This window comes from Ctenopharyngodon idella, chromosome 6 (assembly GCF_019924925.1).
Source record: "Ctenopharyngodon idella isolate HZGC_01 chromosome 6, HZGC01, whole genome shotgun sequence".
NCBI lineage: Eukaryota > Metazoa > Chordata > Actinopteri > Cypriniformes > Xenocyprididae > Ctenopharyngodon > Ctenopharyngodon idella.
Genome location: NC_067225.1, coordinates 11,583,734 through 11,609,593, shown reverse-complemented (window position 1 = coordinate 11,609,593; position 25,860 = coordinate 11,583,734). Strand labels below are relative to the sequence as shown.

Here is a 25,860-nt window from a genome sequence, read left to right as displayed (position 1 = left end):
CCAAATCAGAAGCGCAATAGAACAGTTTTTTTTAAAAAGTTATCAGTAAATTGTATGGCTCCTACAGTAAATGTTGTATTGTCTTATATATGTTTTATTTTACCAGTTGTGGAATCCGACCATTCAACCATCTGAGGTAACGTAGTTAGCCTACTTTATTGAGTATTTCCATTTTATGCAACTTTACACATTTATTAATAGTAAATTAATAATAAATAAATTTAAGATCGTCATGTTTGCTGCGAACAATATATTTTAGACCTAGTGGAGTAATAGTAATAATATCTAGGTCTGAATTGAAATAGGCTATATTGTACGTTTTAATGGATCACGCTACAAACATCATGATCTTATAATACATGATGCATTGCTGTGTCCGTTATCGCATAATTCCCACTTTTGGACACTTTTGCTTTAACGGACATTAGACAACACTGCAAAATCAAGCTGTTATATTCATATATTTATTGTACAACATTCCCAATTTTTCTGATGCATGTCCTTAATTTAATTTCATATGTTGGTAATAATTCAGTGTTTATAAGCCTTTTAAAGAATTTTAACCCAAACTGACTGGGTTTCTAGAAAGCAAAGGTTTTGTGGAAAAAGTAGAAGACTTAAACACAAAGTGTGTAAAATAAACTGTAAAAAGGATTTGATGATCACTAGTAATAGTATTTTATTCTGTGTTGTCATCATTCAGGTTGGATTTCAGCTTTAATGTAGGGTTTTTTTTTAACAAAGCAGCTGATATGGCCATAGAAACTAGTGGGCTGCCGACTCGCTTTCACCCCAAAATGGCGGAAACGCAGGGCCGCTGCTGGGCGCCGGTGTTGCACTGGAACGTTCTATTGAGTGTCGCTTCTTGTTAGTGTTTATTCTATGCTGTAGGCTAAGTTGACTCCTTTTTTAGGTGACATCATGAGTTAAAGTGAAAGTATTTTATATACGGAAGTGAAGAAAAAACAACTAGCATTGCAAGGTATTTGATAGCTCATAATAAATTAAGCCTTATTTTGATATATTTTTGATTTCATGTTTCCTTTGATTGCTTTTACAAATTGAAAATAAAGCTTTTAATTGTCTCCTGCTGTTGCATAAGCGTTTATTCAGCGGAGGTTCACCTGAACTTAAAAACGGGAGAATGATGATGCGATACTTTCAAATGGTTGTTTTTGTTTTTAAATTATATGTGCTTTTCTGTCTTTGTCTTTATATTGGAAGTTCTTTCGATATACTTTTGAAAACTAGTTTTCGAGAAAACATTGGAAATATTTTAATGTGTGAAAGAGTTGAGATTAGCAACATAATAGAGCAATGCTAAGACGTTTTTAAAACGTATATTAGGTGAACCCAGTGCTAATAAGCTATCAAAATATACCTTCACTACTATGCAATTTAAGTTATTCTGATCAATAATGTTCACCTTCCCCACGCTTGGACATTTATGCCTGTGATCTGTCTTCTGTGATTATAGGCATTGTTCAATGAAGCAGCTGGGCAAAATAGTGAGTATTAAATGAAAATTCAGTAGAACCAACTGCCTGTTTTAAATAATTTTCACTGTAAATAATTATAATGTTGTTCAGATATAATATAAGAACATAATGAGTTTATGTTGATTACAATAAATGGTCATTTTTTTGTTTCAATGAACTTGAAATTTTAAGGCTTACTTACTTTTGAATGACTTTTTCACGTTATACCAACAATTACTTTTACAGTGCAGAAGAACGTGTTGTGAAAGCATCTTTGAGCAGCTAAACTGTGATCATGTCATCACTTCAGGGTGAGTGTTTTTCCGACAAAGAAATATTTTGATAAAAAGCATTATGGAGCAGTAATGTAACGTGTATGCTGTTTCTGTGTTTCCTTAGTGTTTTTGGTTCTGCCCTGTTTGACCTAGTTTCTCTTTGATTAATCATTCCGTTCACCTGTTGTCCCGTTAATTATCTCATTAGATCCCTTTGTTTGTTCATCTGTATAAGTCCTGTTTCCAGAGTATTGTTATTAAAGTCTATCTCCTAGTATTATTCCTCGTCTTTGTGTGCTTCAATACCATGTTCCATGACAAATAATTTGTCTTTTGATTTTGTTCCATAGGCTTCTCTGTACAGTCAGATCTCAGAATTGTGATCATAGGAAATGCTGGAGATGAAAAGAATAAAGTAGTAAAATCAGTGCTGAACTGTGAGAATCCGACCGGAGTGAAAGTTGGGCTCTGTACTTTACATCAGTGTGAACGAGCAGGAAGAAGGATCAGTGTTGTTGAAGCACCAGGATGGGACCGAATCTCAATACAACAAACAGCAGAGAACATGAAAGAAGAAGTTGACAGAAGCGTGTCACTATGTCCTCCAGGTCCTCACGTTTTTCTTCTGGTCATTCCTGTGAAAACTCCCTCTGAAGAACCTTCTACCAGTGAAATTACAGCAGCACAGATGCACATGGAGTTGCTGTCAGAGCGCGTCTGGAAACACACTATCCTGCTGTTTGCTTGTGATGATGGGCTGGAGGAACCACAAATCAAAGAGCACATTCGCGGCTCAGAGAAAATCCTGGAAAAGTGTGGAAGACGATCCTATGTTCTTCAGAAGAGCGCTTGGGAATCTCCCACTCAGATCAATGAACTTTTAAAGAAGATAGACAACCTGGTGAAGGAGAATCATGGTGATTTCTTCATACCACACGCTTACTCTGAACTGATTCGACACAAGACACTAGAAGCGTCTGGTGAGAGTGAGATCAGACACAGACGTGGAAGTTTGGACAATCCTCCTAACAGTGAGTATAATTTCACAAAAGCCACAGCTGCTCTCACACTTAATAAAGCACTGATTTATTAATGTTGTTTTCTTTTACAGTGAATAAAGGAGATTCTGGGGAGAAGAAAGAAACCACAGAGGCTGACAAACATACACCTTTAGAAGACACTCCAAAAATCTACATGGACGTCAAACAGTTTGTAGTGATATTAATGGCTGTATTTGGTGCACTTATTGGTGCAGTTGCTGGAGCTGAAAATGGAGTTTCAGGGTCTTGCACTGGATTAGTCTTTGGTATCATTGTAGGGATTTTACTTGCAAGTATCATCATGTACATTTACACTCATATTTATTCACGTGCTTATCCAGAGAAACCTACACAGTGTACATCATAAGCACTTAAATCATAAGGAGCTGCATCTTTGAATGCACAGATATAAAACTGCAAACAGTCCAGAAAGTCCAGTCCCTTTTCTTAGTTTTATGTTTAGTGACATTCTTACTTTGTACAGTTTTGAGTTGTCATCTCGTTTTCTTTTTTGCCATTTTTGTTTCCTTATCATTTGTTATCTTTGATATTGTACTGATGATCTCCTCATCCCAGGAGAAAACTGGATAGGTAGTATGTCACGTGACGCACACGTTGCAACACCAAGTGACTTTGCTGTATTAGACACACCAGTTTAGAAGTGAGCGCCACTTTTATATGTTTTGTTTTTTGTTAGATAGAACAGGTAAGTTAGGGCGTGAAACACGCTGAAGACTTGCTTTTCTTATTTTCTTTTCATTAGTAAGGTTAGACGTTGAACTTGAGTTAGACTGGTTTTTGTTTTGTTCTTTTCTTTTCTTTGGTGCCACTTGTGTTTTTGTTTTCTTCTATTGCTTATGTAAATATTGTACACATTTTTCCTTTTGCTATTTTGATACCTTTTCATTATTTCTACTATTATTGTTATCTCACGCCTTTTTCCTTAATTGTAAAATAAACTATGTTTATTGGCAGTTTTGTGTAGCGTTTTGTCTCTTGCTAGCATCACCAGCACATATAATGACCGCAATCTTAATGTTGCCTCTTCTAACCCTAGACCAAAATTAGGAAGTTGTAACATTTAATGGGGGCTCGTCCGGGATCTATCAATCCCGAATAACTTTATAATTGCCATCATTTGTGTGGGTGTGTGTACTGGTTGCAATTGTCATTATTTTATTGTTCATTTGCTTATTATGCATTATGAAAATGTTTAGTTTGCAGAATTTTGTCAGCATTTTTTCAGTGTAATATCACATTTAACATTTGGCCTCTTTAAAAATGTATTAATTTTAAGTCATCCATGTCATTAGACAATGTATGAAAATAATGTTCATTTACAAAATGTCTGAGTCACTACAAAGTTACAAGCATATTTTATTACACTACTTCAAAATGCCCAGTAGAGGGCAGTGGAGAAATCCCAGATAAAACAGCCACACAAAATGTTCCCAGAATACTGAGGACTAATCTACAAAATTGTGGCACAAAATACACATAAACAAATAACTTTGATTTTTACTTATTAGCAATAATTATTTATTGCTGTTAATTCATAAATGTATAGCTAAAAAAACTGCATGCACACATGCAAATACATTCAAGTAGTAAAAAAGTCAGAATCAGAAACATTAACAGCACTTCATCTATCTACAGTCATCTTCCTCATGACGAGAGAAAATCTACATGAAAAGTTGAAAAACTTTTTGTCAGTTGGAGTTTTAAAAGAATTGAAGTTTGAAGGTTTTCAGTTTGAAATAGTTTAAGTTTTAGTTTAGTAGTTTTAAAAGCCAGATAGATAGATAGATTTTTAAAGTCTTGGCTCATTTGAACATCCCGTCAATGTAAGTCTATGGGAATTTTCTGAGTTTTGATCCGTTTTTTTTTTTTTAGGAAAACCATAAGTATGATCAGTCTGAAAAGATATAACACACTAAGTCAGTAGTAGATCAGTTTTTTTTTGTTTTTTTTTTCAAGCCAACTTAAATATCAGCTTCCACAGAAAATACTGTCTAAGTTCTTTCTAAATTAATTTGGAGAGTAACTGTGAAATTATTACAATATAAAAATATTAAGAACTGTTTGATTACAGAAAAAGTGATTTAATTTGTTTTTTTTATTCAATTGACAGCACTAATTTAAATGCTTTACACTTTAAATCGATGTTGGGAAAGATCATATTCATGTGTCTTTTTTATATTGCAGGTATCAGATTGCTGCTAACTTAAGCATGAAACGATATGCTTTGGTTTTCGGAGTGAACACTTTCATAGCACTCTTTCTGCAGACGCTTCTTACACTGATTGTAGTAGATTCTGTTGGTTTGGGCCTGGACATTTTTCTACAGGTAAAGCACAGCATGAATCCAGCTGAGTGTGTCATAATGCTTTTGAATCCCTAATGAAAGCTGCTAATATCCTGTGGAATTTTGTTTGCTGTTTTCCAGTTTTTCATCTATGCAAGTTACTTTGCTGTAGTAGCAGTGATATTCTTCATTGCTGGGCTGTATAAACTGTTCAGAAGAAGATCTGAAGGACAGAATGAATTACCCTCTACAGAGGCCGTTCCAGAGGCATGAAACGCCTCACATCAGCATCCTTTAAGCACAAGGTTAAGCACAGAATAATCCTCTGTTCAACTGAACGTATACGTTAAAAAAAAAGTATATAAAGACAAAAGCAGCATTTCCAAATCAGTCACACTTGATTAGTCCAGCTTTATAGATTAAATAAGCACTGATGATTATGATTCTCATTACTGAGTTCACAGTTACACACCAAGTGGTCGTTGTGGGTCACAGATTATGTAGAACAAAATGCACTTATTTCAATGATGCCGTTACGATGCCTTATTTATGTCTGTTACTTGGTACTAAGAAACTGTGTGGTTGGTTCATAAAAACCAGGACCTTCATTTATAAAAATATGAAATACATTTATACATTCATTCAAGCTATTTGAATTTCTAGTGCAGTGTGTGAGGGTGGGCACTATAATGAATTATTATTATTTTAGTCACAAGAATTGGGCCAATAAAAGTCAGACTGTTATGCCAGTACAATCACATTATGGATCTAAGCACTACAAAAAAGATTTGAATAGAAATGGTGAACATTCACCCACCACCAATTCCTCTTTCCTCATTTTCTTTCCTTGTAGACTCTAAAAAATGCTGGGTTAAACACAAACCCAAGTTGGGTTGAAAATGGACAAACTCAGCGATTGGGTTGATTTAACCCAACTATTGTTTAAAGGGGTCATGAACCGAGTTGTTTTATTGTTTTATAATGTTTCCTGAGGTGCACTTATAATATGCTTTTTACATCATAAATTGTCATAATTTTGAAGGCATTTTTCCTACCCTAAATTTAGCCCTTTGATTTGAACGCTCTGTTTTTAAGGGGCGTGTCTCCTGTGAGACTTCATTGTAAACGCCCACTGCTGTGATTGGCTGACATCTTTCCATTTGAAATAGCTAAGTATTAGCACATTTTTACTTTTATAGCTCTCAAGGTTTAAATGGTTAGTTCACCCAAAAATGAAAATTCTGTCATTAATTCCTCACCCTCATGTCGTTCCACACCCGTAAGACCTTCGTTCTTCTTCAGAACACAAATTAACATATTTTTGATGAAATCCGATGGCTCAGTGAGGCCTGCATTGCAAGCAAGATCATTTCCTTTTTAAATGCCCAGAAAGACATATTTAAAACAGTTCATGTGACTACAGTAGTTCAACCTTAATGTTATGAAGCGACGAGAATACTTTTTGTGCGCCAAAAAAACAAAATAACGACTTTATTCAACAATATCTAGTGATGTGCGATTTCAAAACACTGCTTCATGAAGCTTCGAAGCTTTACGAATCTTTTGTTTCGAATCAGTGGTTCGAGCGTCAAAGTCACGTGATTTCAGTAAACAAGGCTTTGTTACGTCATAAGTGTTTCGAAATTTCAATAGCTCACGTGACTTTGGCAGTTTGATACACGCTCTGAACCACTGATTCGAAACAAAAGATTCGTAAAGCTTCGAAGCTTCATGAAGCAGTGTTTTGAAATCGCCCATCACTAGATATTGTTGAATAAAGTCGTTATTTAGTTTTTTTGGCGCACAAATCGTATTCTCGTCGCTTCATAACATTAAGGTTGAACCACTGTAGTCACATGAACTGTTTTAAATATGTCTTTAGTAGATTTCTGGGCATTTAAAAAGGAAATGATCTTCATCATAACTAACAGGGCAAACTTGATGTAACTAACTTGTTTCGTTGAATAAAATGGGAGTTTTGGTGCTAGTCACTGATAAACTCGTGCTGTTTGATTGACAGCTCCAGCGATTGTAAAGGGAGCGTTCTTTGATCGCTTTCTTTATATAATTTAAACACCATTTAAATAACAGATTATTTTCATCCTACTAAGAGAAACAACGTGAAGTTGACCGTTTAGTCTCTGGTTTGATTTACTGACTTAAAGATCATCTGACTGTACATGAATCATTAATATCAGATCAGGCATTAAAATTAACACAGTTACTGACATGTTGTTGCATTACTGTCGAGTCCATATCGTAAAAGTCTGTTTGCGCCGAAATGCGATTGATTTACCAAGGAATCCACAGTGAAATGTACATAAAGCTCAACTGAGACATTCACATTGTTGAAAATAAATAACCATATTCCTTTGAAAGGTAATGTTATTTTAGTCCTGTATCGCTCTTCTCTCCTCGTCATCAGGATCAGTCGTTCAATGGGTCTGGTGTCAATACAAACTTTTATTGGACTAACAAGGAAGTTTTCAGTTCTGAAACTTGTAGGATATTCTTATAGTATGTGCTTTGTATCTGCATACATTGACAGCATTTTCTTTAAGAGCTGCTGTGCAGCCAAAATTATATACCAGTTATCACTGTAAAGCTGCTTTGACACAATCTGCATTGTAAAAAGCGCTATATAAATAAAGGTGACTTGACTTGACTAGTACTGTGACCTCTTATATATCAAAAGCTCAAGGAAAATTTGATTTCTCAATTCATGACCCCTTTAAAAATGACTATATGGCGGGCTTAAAATGAACCCAAAATAGGTTGGAAACTTTTTTTATGGTGTTGCAGCAGTTTATCATGGTGTTCCTCTGGCCTTATATTACGTTTCTCCATACAAAAACTACAGATGTTTTGTTGAACATCCCATCTATGTTTTATTTATTTGTTATATAAATGATTTGTTAAAAAGCACATCTTCATTTACAGATAAAGGAGCGTGTCTGTGTGTTTATTGAACTCTGCTCTTATTATAGTCCTGGATATATCATGTTACGCACAACAGAAGGAAATGAATTATTTGTTTTGGTTTGTATTTGATTGAGGAAAGATCAAGAGTCAGAATAATAAGATTTAATATTATGACCATATGACTTTGACTATGACCAGCTGAAAGGTGCATCGCATCACCTATTATACCACATTTTCAAATAACTGTAAATCTTTATCTATGGTCTAGCTTTAAAGAAGAATGATACAGTAGAAAGCTTTTTTAGAAATATGCAGTGCACAAGTTATGTGCTTTAACACTGTCATTAGAAATGTTCTTACATATTCAGCCTTCTTTAAAAAACAACATTTTAAATGTGTATTTTTACAGCAATAACATGATTGTCTTATAAATGAAGTCATGATTGTGCCAAATTTATAACAAATGTATTTTTTAATGTTTGTTTGTTTGTTTGTTTGTTTCTCTCACAATATTCCAAGCTTGTTGTAAAGTATTATGGAAATGTGAGACCAAAACATGGTTGTGTGAGTTGTGTGGAAACAACATCAATATGTCCCATGTAGGGTATTTATTTATTTTTAGGTTTTGTGTTTTTGTTGTGCTGCTCTTTTTTTATTATTATTATTTTACAACTATTGTTCTGTTGAGGTTTTCTAAAATACAATAAAAAGAAATTGATCACTGCTGACATTTTGTATATGTGTGCATTTCTTTTGTTATAAAATATTTAAGATTTGTACAAATTATACACTGTAATGCTGTTTTTCATATATGTGTACTATCTAAAAATGCTGGGTTGAAAATGGACAAACCCAGCGGTTGGGTTAAATGTTTGCTGGGTAATATTATTTAACTCAACTATTGTTTAAAAATGACTATATGTCTGGCTTAAAATGAACCCAAAATATGTTGGAAATTAAAAATCAGACACATAATTACTAGAGGAAACAATAATAATCAAAAGGTGAATATTTATTAATAAGCAATTTAATGTTTATTGTTTAATTATTCATTAAACTTATTAATAAATGTTCATTTCCAACATACTTTGGGTTCATTTTAAGCAAACAATTCAGTATTTTTTTAATCAATAGTTAAGTTAAATAAAACTAACCAGCAGGTTAATCTAGATAAAGTTTGTAGACAAACTTTAAGTTGGCTTGAAAAAGCCTAGCCAGAAAGTACTTTTAAAAGCTTGAAGTTTGAAGGTTTTCAGTTTGAAATAGTTTAATTTTTAGTTTAGTAGTTTTAAAAACCAGATATCCTTTTTCAAGGATACTTTAAAGAAAATGGATATATGGAAAACAATCGGTCATACCCTCGGAATAAATGGTGAGAAGTATTAACAATGAGATCATTATGCCAGACTAGCAAACAGTGTAAATTTCCTCAGATATCCAGCGCTAGTTTCGACAAGTTGCAGTGAAAAAGACTAGGTGTTGTTTTTATTCCACTATATTGACTTCGTCAGCTAAATTCACTGTTAGATTAGATCGATTACACTAGCTATTCACTCGAAACATAGCATGCTGAGGACATCTGCTGGTTAAAGCCGTGTAAATGCAACAAGAACTGCAAAAACCTGTAGGCTAAGTTGACTCCTTTTTTAGCAACATTTTGACAGGCATGTGTGTGCCTGAGTTACCTGGGTGACATCATGAGTTAAAGTGAAAGTATTTTATATACGGAAATGAAGAAAACAACTAGCATTGCAAGGTAATTTGATAGCTCATTATAAATTAAGCATTGTTTTGATATATTTTTGATTTAATGTTTCCTTTGATTGTTTTTACAAATTGAAAATAAAGCTTTTAATTGTCTCCTGCTGTTGCATAAGCGTTTATTCAGCGGAGGTTCACCTGAACTTAAAAACGGGAGAATGATGATGCGATACTTTCAAATGGTTGTTTTTATGTCTTTAAAAAATTATATGTGCTTTTCTGTCTTTGTCTTTATATTGGAAATTCTTTCAATATATTTTTCGAGAAAACATTGGAAATATATTTCATGTGTGAAAGGGTTGAGATTAGTAACATAATAGAGCAATGCTAAGACGTTTTTAAAACGTATATTAGGTGAACCCAGTGCTAATAAGCTATCAAAATATACCTTCACTACTATGTAATTTAAGTTATTCTGATCAATAATGTTCACCTTCCCCACGCTTGGACATTTATGCCTGTGATCTGTCTTCTGTGATTATAGGCATTGTTCAATGAAGCAGCTGGGCAAAATAGTGAGTTTTAAATGAAAATTCAGTAGAACCAACTGCCTGTTTTAAATAATTTTCACTGTAAATAATTATAATGTTGTTCAGATATAATATAAGAACATAATGAGTTTATGTTGATTACAATTAATGGTCATTTTTTTGTTTCAATGAACTTGAAATTTTAAGGCTTACTTACTTTTGAATTACTTTTTCACGTTATACCAACAATTACTTTTACAGTGCAGAAGAACGTGTTGTGAAAGCATCTTTGAGCAGCTAAACTGTGATCATGTCATCACTTCAGGGTGAGTGTTTTTCCGACAAAGAAATATTTTGATAAAAAGCATTATGGAGCAGTAATGTAACGTGTATGCTGTTTCTGTGTTTCCTTAGTGTTTTTGGTTCTGCCCTGTTTGACCTAGTTTCTCTTTGATTAATCATTCCGTTCACCTGTTGTCCCGTTAATTATCTCATTAGATCCCTTTGTTTGTTCATCTGTATAAGTCCTGTTTCCAGAGTATTGTTATTAAAGTCTATCTCCTAGTATTATTCCTCGTCTTTGTGTGCTTCAATACCATGTTCCATGACAAATAATTTGTCTTTTGATTTTGTTCCATAGGCTTCTCTGTACAGTCAGATCTCAGAATTGTGATCATAGGAAATGCTGGAGATGAAAAGAATAAAGTAGTAAAATCAGTGCTGAACTGTGAGAATCCGACCGGAGTGAAAGTTGGGCTCTGTACTTTACATCAGTGTGAACGAGCAGGAAGAAGGATCAGTGTTGTTGAAGCACCAGGATGGGACCGAATCTCAATACAACAAACAGCAGAGAACATGAAAGAAGAAGTTGACAGAAGCGTGTCACTATGTCCTCCAGGTCCTCACGTTTTTCTTCTGGTCATTCCTGTGAAAACTCTCTCTAAAGAACCTTCTACCAGTGAAATTACAGCAGCACAGATGCACATGGAGTTGCTGTCAGAGCGCATCTGGAAACACACTATCCTGCTGTTTGCTTGTGATGATGGCGTGGAGGAACCACAAATCAAAGAGCACATTCGCGGCTCAGAGAAAATCCTGGAAAAGTGTGGAAGACGATCCTATGTTCTTCAGAAGAGCGCTTGGGAATCTCCCGCTCAGATCAATGAACTATTAAAGAAGATAGACAACCTGGTGAAGGAGAATCATGGTGATTTCTTCATACCACACACTTACTCTGAACTGATTCGACACAAGACACTAGAAGCGTCTGGTGAGAGTGAGATCAGACACAGACGTGAAAGTTTGGAAAATCCTCCTAACAGTGAGTATAATTTCACAAAAGCCACAGCTGCTCTCACACTTAATAAAGCACTGATTTATTAATGTTGTTTTCTTTTACAGTGAATAAAGATAAAGGAGATTCTGGGGAGAAAAAAGAAACCATAGAGGCTGACAAACATACACCTTTAGAAGACACTCCAAAAATCTACATGGACGTCAAACAGTTTGTAGTGATATTAATGGCTGTATTTGGTGCACTTATTGGTGCAGTTGCTGGAGCTGAAATGGAGTTTCAGGGTCTTGCACTGGATTAGTCTTTGGTATCATTGTAGGGATTTTACTTGCAAGTATCATCATGTACATTTACACTCATATTTATTCACGCGCTTATCCAGAGAAACCTACACAGTGTACATCATAAGCACTTAAATCATAAGGAGCTGCATCTTTGAATGCACAGATATAAAACTGCAAACAGTCCAGAAAGTCCAGTCCCTTTTCTTAGTTTTATGTTTAGTGACATTCTTACTTTGTACAGTTTTGAGTTGTCATCTCGTTTTCTTTTTTGCCATTTTTGTTTCCTTATCATTTGTTATCTTTGATATTGTACTGATGATCTCCTCATCCCAGGAGAAAACTGGATAGGTAGTATGTCACGTGACGCACACGTTGCAACACCAAGTGACTTTGCTGTATTAGACACACCAGTTTAGAAGTGAGCGCCACTTTTGTATGTTTTGTTTTTTGTTAGATAGAACAGGTAAGTTAGGGCGTGAAACACGCTGAAGACTTGCTTTTCTTATTTTCTTTTCATTAGTAAGGTTAGACGTTGAACTTGAGTTAGACTGGTTTTTGTTTTGTTCTTTTCTTTTCTTTGGTGCCACTTGTGTTTTTGTTTTCTTCTATTACTTATGTAAATATTGTACACATTTTTCCTTTTGCTATTTTGATACCTTTTCATTATTTCTACTATTATTGTTATCTCACGCCTTTTTCCTTAATTGTAAAATAAACTATGTTTATTGGCAGTTTTGTGTAGCGTTTTGTCTCTTGCTAGCATCACCAGCACATATAATGACCGCAATCTTAATGTTGCCTCTTCTAACCCTAGACCAAAATTAGGAAGTTGTAACATTTAATGGGGGCTCGTCCGGGATCTATCAATCCCGAATAACTTTATAATTGCCATCATTTGTGTGGGTGTGTGTACTGGTTGCAATTGTCATTATTTTATTGTTCATTTGCTTATTATGCATTATGAAAATGTTTAGTTTGCAGAATTTTGTCAGCATTTTTTCAGTGTAATATCACATTTAACATTTGGCCTCTTTAAAAATGTATTAATTTTAAGTCATCCATGTCATTAGACAATGTATGAAAATAATGTTCATTTACAAAATGTCTGAGTCACTACAAAGTTACAAGCATATTTTATTACACTACCTCAAAATGCCCAGTAGAGGGCAGTGGAGAAATCCCAGTTAAAACAGCCACACAAAATGTTCCCAGAATACTGAGGACTAATCTACAAAATTGTGGCACAAAATACACATAAACAAATAACTTTGATTTTTACTTATTAGCAATAATTATTTATTGCTGTTAATTCATAAATGTATAGCTAAAAAAAACTGCATGCACACATGCAAATACATTCAAGTAGTAAAAAAGTCAGAATCAGAAACATTAACAGCACTTCATCTATCTACAGTCATCTTCCTCATGACGAGAGAAAATCTACATGAAAAGTTGAAAAACTTTTTGTCAGTTGGAGTTTTAAAAGAATTGAAGTTTGAAGGTTTTCAGTTTGAAATAGTTTAAGTTTTAGTTTAGTAGTTTTAAAAGCCAGATAGATAGATAGATTTTTAAAGTCTTGGCTCATTTGAACATCCCGTCAATGTAAGTCTATGGGAATTTTCTGAGTTTTGATCCGTTTTTTTTTTTTTAGGAAAACCATAAGTATGATCAGTCTGAAAAGATATAACACACTAAGTCAGTAGTAGATCAGTTTTTTTTTTTTTTTTTTTTCAAGCCAACTTAAATATCAGCTTCCACAGAAAATACTGTCTAAGTTCTTTCTAAATTAATTTGGAGAGTAACTGTGAAATTATTACAATATAAAAATATTAAGAACTGTTTGATTACAGAAAAAGTGATTTAATTTGTTTTTTTTATTCAATTGACAGCACTAATTTAAATGCTTTACACTTTAAATCGATGTTGGGAAAGATCATATTCATGTGTCTTTTTTATATTGCAGGTATCAGATTGCTGCTAACTTAAGCATGAAACGATATGCTTTGGTTTTCGGAGTGAACACTTTCATAGCACTCTTTCTGCAGACGCTTCTTACACTGATTGTAGTAGATTCTGTTGGTTTGGGCCTGGACATTTTTCTACAGGTAAAGCACAGCATGAATCCAGCTGAGTGTGTCATAATGCTTTTGAATCCCTAATGAAAGCTGCTAATATCCTGTGGAATTTTGTTTGCTGTTTTCCAGTTTTTCATCTATGCAAGTTACTTTGCTGTAGTAGCAGTGATATTCTTCATTGCTGGGCTGTATAAACTGTTCAGAAGAAGAACTGAAGGACAGAATGAATTACCCTCTACAGAGGCCGTTCCAGAGGCATGAAACGCCTCACATCAGCATCCTTTAAGCACAAGGTTAAGCACAGAATAATCCTCTGTTCAACTGAACGTATACGTAAAAAAAAAGTATATAAAGACAAAAGCAGCATTTCCAAATCAGTCACACTTGATTAGTCCAGCTTTATAGATTAAATAAGCACTGATGATTATGATTCTCATTACTGAGTTCACAGTTACACACCAAGTGGTCGTTGTGGGTCACAGATTATGTAGAACAAAAAACACTTATTTCAATGATGCCGTTACGATGCCTTATTTATGTCTGTTACTTGGTACTAAGAAACTGTGTGGTTGGTTCATAAAAACCAGGACCTTCATTTATAAAAATATGAAATACATTTATACATTCATTCAAGCTATTTGAATTTCTAGTGCAGTGTGTGAGGGTGGGCACTATAATGAATTATTATTATTTTAGTCACAAGAATTGGGCCAATAAAAGTCAGACTGTTATGCCAGTACAATCACATTATGGATCTAAGCACTACAAAAAAGATTTGAATAGAAATGGTGAACATTCACCCACCACCAATTCCTCTTTCCTCATTTTCTTTCCTTGTAGACTCTAAAAAATGCTGGGTTAAACACAAACCCAAGTTGGGTTGAAAATGGACAAACTCAGCGATTGGGTTGATTTAACCCAACTATTGTTTAAAGGGGTCATGAACCGAGTTGTTTTATTGTTTTATAATGTTTCCTGAGGTGTACTTATAATATGCTTTTTACATCATAAATTGTCATAATTTTGAAGGCATTTTTCCTACCCTAAATTTAGCCCTTTGATTTGAACGCTCTGTTTTAAGGGGCGTGTCTCCTGTGAGACTTCATTGTAAACGCCCACTGCTGTGATTGGCTGACATCTTTCCATTTGAAATAGCTAAGTATTAGCACATTTTTACTTTTACAGCTCTCAAGGTTTAAATGGTTAGTTCACCCAAAAAAGAAAATTCTGTCATTAATTCCTCACCCTCATGTCGTTCCACACCCGTAAGACCTTCGTTCTTCTTCAGAACACAAATTAACATATTTTTGATGAAATCCGATGGCTCAGTGAGGCCTGCATTGCAAGCAAGATCATTTCCTTTTTAAATACCCGGAAAGACATATTTAAAACAGTTCATGTGACTACAGTAGTTCAACCTTAATGTTATGAAGCGACGAGAATACTTTTTGTGCGCCAAAAAAACAAAATAACGACTTTATTCAACAATATCTAGTGATGTGCGATTTCAAAGCTTTACGAATCTTTTGTTTCGAATCAGTGGTTCGAGCGTCAAAGTCACGTGATTTCAGTAAACAAGGCTTTGTTACGTCATAAGTGTTTCGAAATTTCAATAGCTCACGTGACTTTGGCAGTTTGATACACACTCTGAACCACTGATTCGAAACAAAAGATTCGTAAAGCTTCGAAGCTTCATGAAGCAGTGTTTTGAAATCGCCCATCACTAGATATTGCTGAATAAACTCGTTATTTTGTTTTTTTTTGGCGCACAAAAAGTATTCTCGTCGCTTCATAACATTAAGGTTGAACCACTGTAGTCACATGAACTGTTTTAAATATGTCTTTAGTAGATTTCTGGGCATTTAAAAAGGAAATGATCTTCATCATAACTAACAGGGCAAACTTGATGTAACTAACTTGATTCGTTGAATAAAACGGGAGTTTTGGCGCGAGTCACTGATAAACTCGTGCTGTTTGATTGACAGCTCCAGCGATTGTAAAGGGAGCGTTCTTTGATTGCTTTCTTTATATAATTTAAACACAATTTAAATAACAACAGATTATTTTCATCCTACTAAGAGAAACAACGTGAAGTTGACCGTTTAGTCTCTGGTTTGATTTACTGACTTAAAGATCATCTGACTGTACATGAATCATTAATATCAGATCAGGCATTAAAATTAACACAGTTACTGACATGTTGTTGCATTACTGTCGAGTCCATATCGTAAAAGTCTGTTTGCGCCGAAATGCGATTGATTTACCAAGGAATCCACAGTGAAATGTACATAAAGCTCAACTGAGACATTCACATTGTTGAAAATAAATAACCATATTCCTTTGAAAGGTAATGTTATTTTAGTCCTGTATCGCTCTTCTCTCCTCGTCATCAGGATCAGTCGTTCACTGGGTCTGGTGTCAATACAAACTTTTATTGGACTAACAAGGAAGTTTTCAGTTCTGAAACTTGTAGGATATTCTTATAGTATGTGCTTTGTATCTGCATACATTGACAGCATTTTCTTTAAGAGCTGCTGTGCAGCCAAAATTATACCATTTATCACTGTAAAGCTGCTTTGACACAATCTGCATTGTAAAAAGCGCTATATAAATAAAGGTGACTTTACTTGACTAGTACTGTGACCTCTTATATATCAAAAGCTCAAGGAAAATTTGATTTCTCAATTCATGACCCCTTTAAAAATGACTATATGGCGGGCTTAAAATGAACCCAAAATAGGTTGGAAACTTTTTTTATGGTGTTGCAGCAGTTTATCATGGTGTTCCTCTGGCCTTATATTACGTTTCTCCATACAAAAACTACAGATGTTTTGTTGAACATCCCATCTATGTTTTATTTATTTGTTATATAAATGATTTGTTAAAAAGCACATCTTCATTTACAGATAAAGGGGAGCGTGTCTGTGTGTTTATTGAACTCTGCTCTTATTATAGTCCTGGATATATCATGTTACGCACAACAGAAGGAAATGAATTATTTGTTTTGGTTTGTAATTGATTGAGGGTTAGATCAAGAGTCAGAATAATAAGATTTAATATTATGACCATATGACCAGCTGAAAGGTGCATCGCATCACCTATTATACCACATTTTCAAATAACTGTAAATCTTTATCTATGGTCTAGCTTTAAAGAAGAATGATACAGTAGAAAGCTTTTTTAGAAATATGCAGTGCACAAGTTATGTGCTTTAACACTGTCATTAGAAATGTTCTACATATTCAGCCTTCTTTAAAAAACAACATTTTAAATGTGTATTTTTACAGCAATAACATGATTGTCTTATAAATGAAGTCATGATTGTGCCAAATTTATAACAAATGTATTTTTTATGTTTGTTTGTTTGTTTGTTTGTTTGTTTCTCTCACAATATTCCAAGCTTGTTGTAAAGTATTATGGAAATGTGAGACCAAAACATGGTTGTGTGAGTTGTGTGGAAACAACATCAATATGTCCCATGTAGGGTATTTATTTATTTTTAGGTTTTGTGTTTTTGTTGTGCTGCTCTTTTTTTATTATTATTATTATTTTACAACTATTGTTCGGTTGAGGTTTTCTAAAATACAATAAAAAGAAATTGATCACTGCTGACATTTTGTATATGTGTGCATTTCTTTTGTTATAAAATATTTAAGATTTGTACAAATTATACACTGTAATGCTGTTTTTCATATATATGTACTATCTAAAAATGCTGGGTTGAAAATGGACAAACCCAGCGGTTGGGTTAAATGTTTGCTGGGTAATATTATTTAACTCAACTATTGTTTAAAAATGACTATATGTCTGGCTTAAAATGAACCCAAAATATGTTGGAAATTAAAAATCAGACACATAATTACTAGAGGAAACAATAATAATCAAAAGGTGAACATTTATTAATAAGCAATTTAATGTTTATTGTTTAATTATTCATTAAACTTATTAATAAATGTTCATTTCCAACATACTTTGGGTTCATTTTAAGCAAACAATTCAGTATTTTTTTAATCAATAGTTAAGTTAAATAAAAATAACCAGCCAGTTGGTCAAACATTTAACCCAACCACTGGGTTTGTCCATTTTCAACCCAACATTTTTTAGTGTAATGACACATTTGGCCTCTTTAAAAATGTATTCATTTTAAATCATCCATGTCATTAGACATGCTGAATGTACGAAAATGTTTGTTTACAAAATGTCTTAGTAACTACAAAAGTTACAAGCATATTTTATTACACTACCTCAGAATGCCCAGTAGAGGGCAGTGGAGAAATTCCAGATAAAAGAGCCACACAAAATGTTCCCAGAATACTGAGGACGAATCTGCAAAATATGTTGATATTGTTGATAAAATACACACAAATAACTTTGATTTTTCCTTATTATGAGTATATATTGCTGTTAATTCATAAATGTATAGCTAAAAAACTGCATGCACACATGCAAATACATTCAAGTAGTAAAAAGTCAGAATCAAAAACATTAACAGCACTTCATCTATCTACAGTCATCTTCCTCATGACGAGAGCAAATCTAGATAAATAAAGTTTGCAGACAAACTTTAAGTTGGCTTGAAAAAGCCTAGCCAGAAAGTAGTTTTAAAAGCTTGAAGTTTGAAGGTTTTCAGTTTGAAATAGTTTAAGTTTTAGTTTAGTAGTTTTGAAAACCAGATATCCTTTTTCAAGTATACTTTAAAGAAAATGGATATATGGAAAACAATCGGTCATACCCTCGGAATAAATGGTGAGAAGTATTAACGATGAGATCATTATGCCAGACTAGCAAACAGTGTAAATTTCCTCAGATATCCAGCGCTAGTTTCGACAAGTTGCAGTGAAAAAGACTAGGTGTTGTTTTTATTCCACTATATTGACTTCGTCAGCTAAATTCACTGTTAGATTAGATCGATTACACTAGCTATTCACTCGAAACATAGCATGCTGAGGACATCTGCTGGTTAAAGCCGTGTAAATGCAACAAGAACTGCAAAAACCTGTAGGCTAAGTTGACTCCTTTTTTAGCTGCCACAACATTTTGACAGGCATGTGTGTGCCTGAGTTACCTGGGTGACATCATGAGTTAAAGTGAAAGTATTTTATATACGGAAATGAAGAAAAAAACATTGCATTGCAAGGTATTTGATAGCTCATAATAAATTAAGCATTGTTTTGATATATTTTTGATTTCATGTTTCCTTTTATTGCTTTTACAAATTGAAAATAAAGCTTTTAATTGTCTCCTGCTGTTGCATAAGCGTTTATTCAGCGGAGGTTCACCTGAACTTAAAAACGGGAGAATGATGATGCGATACTTTCAAATGGTTGTTTTTGTTTTTAAATTATATGTGCTTTTCTGTCTTTGTCTTTATATTGGAAGTTCTTTCGATATACTTTTGAAAACTAGTTTTCGAGAAAACATTGGAAATATTTTAATGTGTGAAAGAGTTGAGATTAGCAACATAATAGAGCAATGCTAAGACGTTTTTAAAACATATATTAGGTGAACCCAGTGCTAATAAGCTATCAAAATATACCTTCACTACTATGCAATTTAAGTTATTCTGATCAATAATGTTCACCTTCCCCACGCTTGGACATTTACAGTGGGTACGGAAAGTATTCAGACCCCCTTAAATTTTTCACTCTTTGTTATATTGCAGCCATTTGCTAAAGTCATTTAAGTTCATTTTTTTCCTCATTAATGTACACACAGCACCCCATATTGACAGAAAAACACAGAATTGTTGACATTTTTGCAGATTTATTAAAAAAGAAAAACTGAAATATCACATGGTCCTAAGTATTCAGACCCTTTGCTCAATATTTAGTAGAAGCACCCTTTTGATCTAATACAGCCATGAGTCTTTTTGGGAAAGATGCAACAAGTTTTTCACACCTGGATTTGGGGATCCTCTGCCATTCCTCCTTGCAGATCCTCTCCAGTTCTGTCAGGTTGGATGGTAAACGTTGGTGGACAGCCATTTTTAGGTCTCTCCAGAGATGCTCAATTGGGTTTAAGTCAGGGCTCTGGCTGGGCCATTCAAGAACAGTCACGGAGTTGTTGTGAAGCCACTCCTTCGTTATTTTAGCTGTGTGCTTAGGGTCATTGTCTTGTTGGAAGGTAAACCTTCGGCCCAGTCTGAGGTCCTGAGCACTCTGGAGAAGGTTTTCGTCCAGGACATCCCTGTACTTGGCCGCATTCATCTTTCCCTTGATTGCAACCAGTCGTCCTGTCCCTGCAGCTGAAAAACACCCCCACAGCATGATGCTGCCACCACCATGCTTCACTGTTGGGACTGTATTGGGCAGGTGATGAGCAGTGCCTGGTTTTCTCCACACATACCGCTTAGAATTAAGGACAAAAAGTTCTATCTTGGTCTCATCAGACCAGAGAATCTTATTTCTCACCATCTTGGAGTCCTCCATGCGGGCTTTCATGTGTCTTGCACTGAGGAGAGGCTTCCGTCGGGCCACTCTGCCATAAAGCCCCGACTGGTGGAGGGCTGCAGTGATGGTTGACTTTCTACAACTTTCTCCCATCTCCCGACTGCATCTCTGGAGCTCAGCCACAGTGATCTTTGGGTTCTTCTTTACCTCTCTCACCAAGGCTCTTCTCCCCCGATAGCTCAGTTTGGCCGGACGGCCAGCTCTAGGAAGGGTTCTGGTCGTCCCAAACGTCTTCCATTTAAGGATTATGGAGGCCACTGTGCTCTTAGGAGCCTTAAGTGCAGCAGAAATGTTTTTGTAACCTTGGCCAGATCTGTGCCTTGCCACAATTCTGTCTCTGATCTCTTCAGGCAGTTCCTTTGACCTCATGATTCTCATTTGCTCTGACATGCACTGTGAGCTGTAAGGTCTTATATAGACAGGTGTGTGGCTTTCCTAATCAAGTCCAGTCAGTATAATCAAACACAGCTGGACTCAAATGAAGGTGTAGAACCATCTCAAGGATGATCAGAAGAAATGGACAGCACCTGAGTTAAATATATGAGTGTCACAGCAAAGGGTCTGAATACTTAGGACCATGTGATATTTCAGTTTTTCTTTTTTAATAAATCTGCAAAAATGTCAACAATTCTGTGTTTTTCTGTCAATATGGGGTGCTGTGTGTACATTAATGAGGGAAAAAAATGACCTTAAATGATTTTAGCAAATGGCTGCAATATAACAAAGAGTGAAAAATTTAAGAGGGTCTGAATAGTTTCCATACCCACTGTATGCCTGTGATCTGTCTTCTGTGATTATAGGCATTGTTCAATGAAGCAGCTGGGCAAAATAGTGAGTATTAAATGAAAATTCAGTAGAACCAACTGCCTGTTTTAAATAATTTTCACTGTAAATAATTATAATGTTGTTCAGATATAATATCAGAACATAATGAGTTTATGTTGATTACAATAAATGGTCATTTTTTTGTTTCAATGAACTTGAAATTTTAAGGCTTACTTACTTTTGAATTACTTTTTCACGTTATACCAACAATTACTTTTACAGTGCAGAAGAACGTGTTGTGAAAGCATCTTTGAGCAGCTAAACTGTGATCATGTCATCACTTCAGGGTGAGTGTTTTTCCGACAAAGAAATATTTTGATAAAAAGCATTATGGAGCAGTAATGTAACGTGTATGCTGTTTCTGTTTCCTTAGTGTTTTTGGTTCTGCCCTGTTTGACCTAGTTTCTCTTTGATTAATCATTCTGTTCACCTGTTGTCCCGTTAATTATCTCATTAGATCCCTTTGTTTGTTCATCTGTATAAGTCCTGTTTCCAGAGTATTGTTATTAAAGTCTATCTCCTAGTATTATTCCTCGTCTTTGTGTGCTTCAATACCATGTTCCATGACAAATAATTTGTCTTTTGATTTTGTTCCATAGGCTTCTCTGTACAGTCAGATCTCAGAATTGTGATCATAGGAAATGCTGGAGATGAAAAGAATAAAGTAGTAAAATCAGTGCTGAACTGTGAGAATCCGACAGGAGTGAAAGTTGGGCTCTGTACTTTACATCAGTGTGAACATGAAGGAATAAGGATCAGTGTTGTTGAAGCACCAGGATGGGATAAAGTCTCAACACAACAAACAGCAGAGAACATGAAAGAAGTTAAAAGAAGCGTGTCACTTTGTTCTCCAGGACCTCACGTTTTTCTTCTGGTCATTCCTGTGAAGATCTCTAAAGAACCTTCTATAAGTGAAATTACAGCAGCACAGATGCACATGGAGTTGCTGTCGGAGCGCGTCTGGAAACACACTATCCTGCTGTTTGCTTGTGATGAAGGTGTGAGAGATTTTAACATCCAAAGATACTTTCAGAAAGCAAAAACAATCCTGGACAAGTGCGGAGGCAAAGCCTACGTTCTTGAGAGACGCAGTAAAATCAGTGAGCTTTTTACAAAGATAGAAGACCTGGTGGAGGAGAACCGTGGTGATGTCTTCAAACCACAAGCTTACTATGAACTGATTCAGTGGGAGACAGGAAGTCTCTGGCACAGACGAGGAAGTTTACAGAAGAATCCTCCGAACAGTGAGTATCTTCTCTTTATGCCAAACATGTTCTCACATGTCACCTGTGCACAAATCTAATGTTGTTTTTCTTTAACAGTGGCCAAAGACACACTTTACCGCGTGGCCCTTCTTTTCATACTCGTCACATGTGTGATGATGATGATGTCTATATTCAGAGCGTCTTTCAGTGCAGTTCCAGTAACTGAACTTGGTTTGCACTGGGATTTACCTGTAGTTTTGGGAGTTTGCGCTGCACTAATTTTAATCATTCTAGCAGTTTTCCTGTTTGTTTTTCTGCATTTAAAGTATAACAAAATTTAGAAAAAATTACATGCAACTTAATCTGGACTAAAAACTTAATCTGACAAAAAAGCATAACACTTCATAAACACTTCATCAGCAATGTAAACCTTTGAATTAAATATACTTTACACATTTGTATACTGCAGTGTTGCAAGCAAATATATGAATTTATTTGCAAGGTTTATTGTAAATATAAATGGTGTAGGGCTGTCACTAACTATTATTTTGGTAATTGAGTAATTGGTTGATTATTTTGATGATTAACTGAGTAATCTGATTTTGTTTGTGGTAATAAAATTAGACATGTCCTCATCATCTGGGAGTTGCAACTGAATTTACTTCAGTGTTGTGATTTCCAAGTGAAACGAAATATTGAATAGTTTTATTTTAGCGCACCTCCTCCTCATCCCTCGCTCATAGCAGTTCTATATTCAACGATGTTCAATTTGTGGTTACAGCCTGTATGGTACGGGTCAAACTGACCCTAATTGAATTCAATGCAATCCCCCAAAAATCACACTTTGAAAAAAAACAATCAGGTACAAATAATTAACTTTTAATATCAACACTTTTCACACATTATAAAGAATAAATATCTGAATTTATGATTTATAAAAATGTTTTTAAGTATTATTTTTAAGACTGCCCCTTCCCCTCTTATGGGACACTTGCCATTATACATTTATAACAATAATATATTAGTCTAAACCTAAAGTAATCATGACAAACTATATAGCATTTGAAAGCTTTCAGGCTTTAGTTGTCATATTTGGTGACTGATTTTCAAAAGAAATGATAGATCAATCGAGAAATAGCGATAGATTCTTCATTTGTGATGTGGTGCCAAACTACAACAAACTATAACACACGATTCTTTCCGTATGTTTTATATATATGTTTTAGAGATTGAATTCAAAATAAATATTAACATCACTGAACAAACTTCTGCTGAATAGGATGTCTAAATATTGTGAAAAGTATGGAAATATATGGTTCAGATCACTCAAACCATATATGGAAATCGAACAGTCCAAATATTGTCACCGGTGGAGTCTGGATGTCATCTAGTGGAAAAGTTTGGTACTGCGCACAGAAAATCTTACTGAAAGCTCTTTTTTTGAGATATCAACCTAAAATTTGGCACAGAACTTGTTCAGATATTCCGCTTTCATTTTCTTGAGATTTTAGAGTTAAAACAAAAAATATATTTTGTAATATTTTGTATATTTTGTTTTGTAAAATATATATTTTTATATTTATGTATATATGTATATTTATATATTTTAAATTTTCATAAACTTAAACTTTTATAACTTTTTTAAATTTTACTTTTACAACTTTTTTTTACTTCTGCAATAATCTATGAAGTGTTCCCTTTAAAAAGATACCAAACGTAAGTCTGTTAAGTATTCAAGATGTTTAACAACACAGAAGTGTTTTGTATTTTGGGTCTGTAGTTGCTTTTGAACAGAGCTCTATATGGGTCAAATTGACCCACAAACATTACAAATGTAATAGTGATTTTGTGTGTTGTTTAAAATAGAGTACTCAAATTTATTTAAGGAATCATGACAGCACTAAAACAATGTGTGCTGTTGAGCTGTTTACGTCTGTGTAAAAGGGCAGCTACAACAGACTGAACATGTAATTGCTGCTGATATATATGTTTACTTACAGACAATATGAAGTTTTGTGGTTTACTGCAAGACATTCCTGTATCAGTACAGCATGACGTTAGCAATGCCAAGGTGATTGAGCATGTATGAACTGAACGAATGTATCTCTTGTACTGCAAGTCACTTTGAAGTGTCATGATACCAAATGTATAAATGTAAAATAAAGTACCAGCTGTAGTTGATGCATGTTGTATATGGGGAAAATGTACATTTTAGGTGTTGTAACCATTTACTTTTGATATTGTTTCAATCTCCTCCTTGCCTTTTTAAAAGTACCATGCTGTATGATCCTTAAAGGGTTAATTTACCTAAAAATGAAATTTCTGTCATTAATTATTCACCCTCATGTCGTTCCACACCCGTAAGACCTTCGTTCATCTTCAGAACACAAATTAAGATATTTTTGATAAAATCCGATGGCTCAGTGAGGCCTGCATTGACAGCAAGACAATTAACACTTTCAATGCCCAGAAAGCTACTAAAGACATATTTAAAACAGTTCATGTGACTACAGTGGTTCAACCTTAATGTTATGAAGCGACGAGAATACTTTTTGTGCGCCAAAAAAAACAAAGTATCGACTTTATTTAACAATATCTAGTGATGGGCGATTTCAAAACACTGCTTCATGAAGCTTCGAAGCTTTACGAATCTTTTGTTTTGAATCAGTGGTTCGGAGCGCGTATCAAACTGCCAAAGTCACGTGATTTCAGTAAACGAGGCTTTGTTACATCATAAGTGTTTCAAAACATTTCGAAATTTCAATGGTTCACCACTGGGGGGCGTGACTTTGGCAGTTTGATACACGCTCCAAACCACTGATTCAAAACAAAAGATTCGTAAAGCTTCGAAGCTTCATGAAGCAGTGTTTTGAAATCGCCCATCACTAGATATTGTTGAATAAACGCGTTATTTTGTTTTTTTGGCGCACAAAAAGTATTCTCGTCGCTTCATAACATTAAGGTTGAACCACTGTAGTCACATGAACTGTTTTAAATACGTCTTTAGTAGATTTTGAAAGTGTAAATTATCTTGCTGTCAATGCAGGCCTCACTGAGCCACTGGATTTCATCAAAAATATCTTAATTTGTGTTCTGAAGATGAACGAAGGTCTTACAGGTGTGGAACGACATGAGGGTGAGTAATTAATGACAAATTTCATTTTTGGGTGAACTAACCCTTTAAATTAGGTTACTAGAGCTCATAAAAGCTCAAGCTGCATTATAATTAAAGCACAAAGAGCAAAATGCCATTTAAAATAGTTTGTACTGAGTATGATGTGTTGTAGTATGTAGTATTTAATGTCAATAACCACACATTTTGCAATCATTATGTAATAAAGTTTTTCTTTTTCAGTCTGTATGTGTTTGTATTTGTGTATTTGATATTTTTCTCTACCTTTTGCATATAACCAACTACCAGTCAATAATTAATAACTTACCAGGGTAATGTATTTAAGTATTTATTCTTCTATAATG

General features: G+C 34.6%; 3 protein-coding genes, 1 long non-coding RNA gene and 1 pseudogene across 17 annotated transcripts in view; 4 read left to right on the top strand and 1 right to left on the bottom strand.

Annotated features, from left to right (window-relative positions):
• The window catches only part of slc19a2 (solute carrier family 19 member 2), a 34,495-nt gene extending 19,592 nt beyond the window's left edge, over positions 1-14,903 (top strand). The window contains exons 5-6 of one of the 8 annotated variants that reach the window (XM_051896116.1): positions 13,793-13,934; positions 14,034-14,232. In XM_051896116.1, the coding sequence (XP_051752076.1) occupies positions 13,793-13,934; positions 14,034-14,165 (274 nt within the window). In that variant the 3' untranslated portion in view covers positions 14,166-14,232. The other 7 variants (XM_051896118.1, XM_051896114.1, XR_007930522.1 and 4 more) reach the window with 7 other exon arrangements.
• LOC127513925 (uncharacterized) overlaps positions 1-25,860 on the bottom strand; it is a 757,994-nt gene that overhangs the window by 250,262 nt on the left and 481,872 nt on the right. The gene's annotated exons all lie outside the window — the stretch shown is intronic.
• On the top strand, positions 849-12,560 carry LOC127513914 (GTPase IMAP family member 2-like). 2 transcript variants are annotated; one of them, XR_007930525.1, is made up of 6 exons: positions 849-982; positions 1,478-1,508; positions 1,725-1,789; positions 2,104-2,784; positions 2,865-3,560; positions 12,354-12,560. XR_007930525.1 is itself a non-coding variant. In XM_051896129.1 (5 exons), the coding sequence occupies exons 3-5, from the start codon at positions 1,774-1,776 to the stop codon at positions 3,158-3,160; spliced, it is 993 nt and encodes a 330-aa protein (XP_051752089.1). In that variant the 5' UTR covers positions 849-982; positions 1,478-1,508; positions 1,725-1,773; the 3' UTR covers positions 3,161-3,767. The 2 variants fall into 2 exon arrangements, 1 of the variants encoding a protein (XP_051752089.1); XM_051896129.1 differs by lacking the exon at positions 12,354-12,560 and having other exon boundaries at positions 2,865-3,767.
• Positions 849-24,921, top strand: LOC127513915 (GTPase IMAP family member 4-like). Of its 6 annotated transcripts, none has more exons than XM_051896130.1 (5): positions 849-982; positions 21,154-21,184; positions 21,401-21,465; positions 21,778-22,422; positions 22,501-22,739. In XM_051896130.1, exons 3-5 carry the CDS (start codon positions 21,450-21,452, stop codon positions 22,722-22,724), a joined length of 885 nt encoding a protein of 294 aa, XP_051752090.1. In that variant the 5' UTR covers positions 849-982; positions 21,154-21,184; positions 21,401-21,449; the 3' UTR covers positions 22,725-22,739. The 6 variants fall into 6 exon arrangements, with proteins under 6 accessions (XP_051752090.1, XP_051752091.1, XP_051752092.1 ...); XM_051896131.1 differs by lacking the exon at positions 21,154-21,184 and adding an exon at positions 10,266-10,296; XM_051896132.1 differs by lacking the exon at positions 21,154-21,184 and adding an exon at positions 1,478-1,508.
• LOC127513913 (GTPase IMAP family member 2-like) lies at positions 9,719-12,560 on the top strand (annotated as a pseudogene).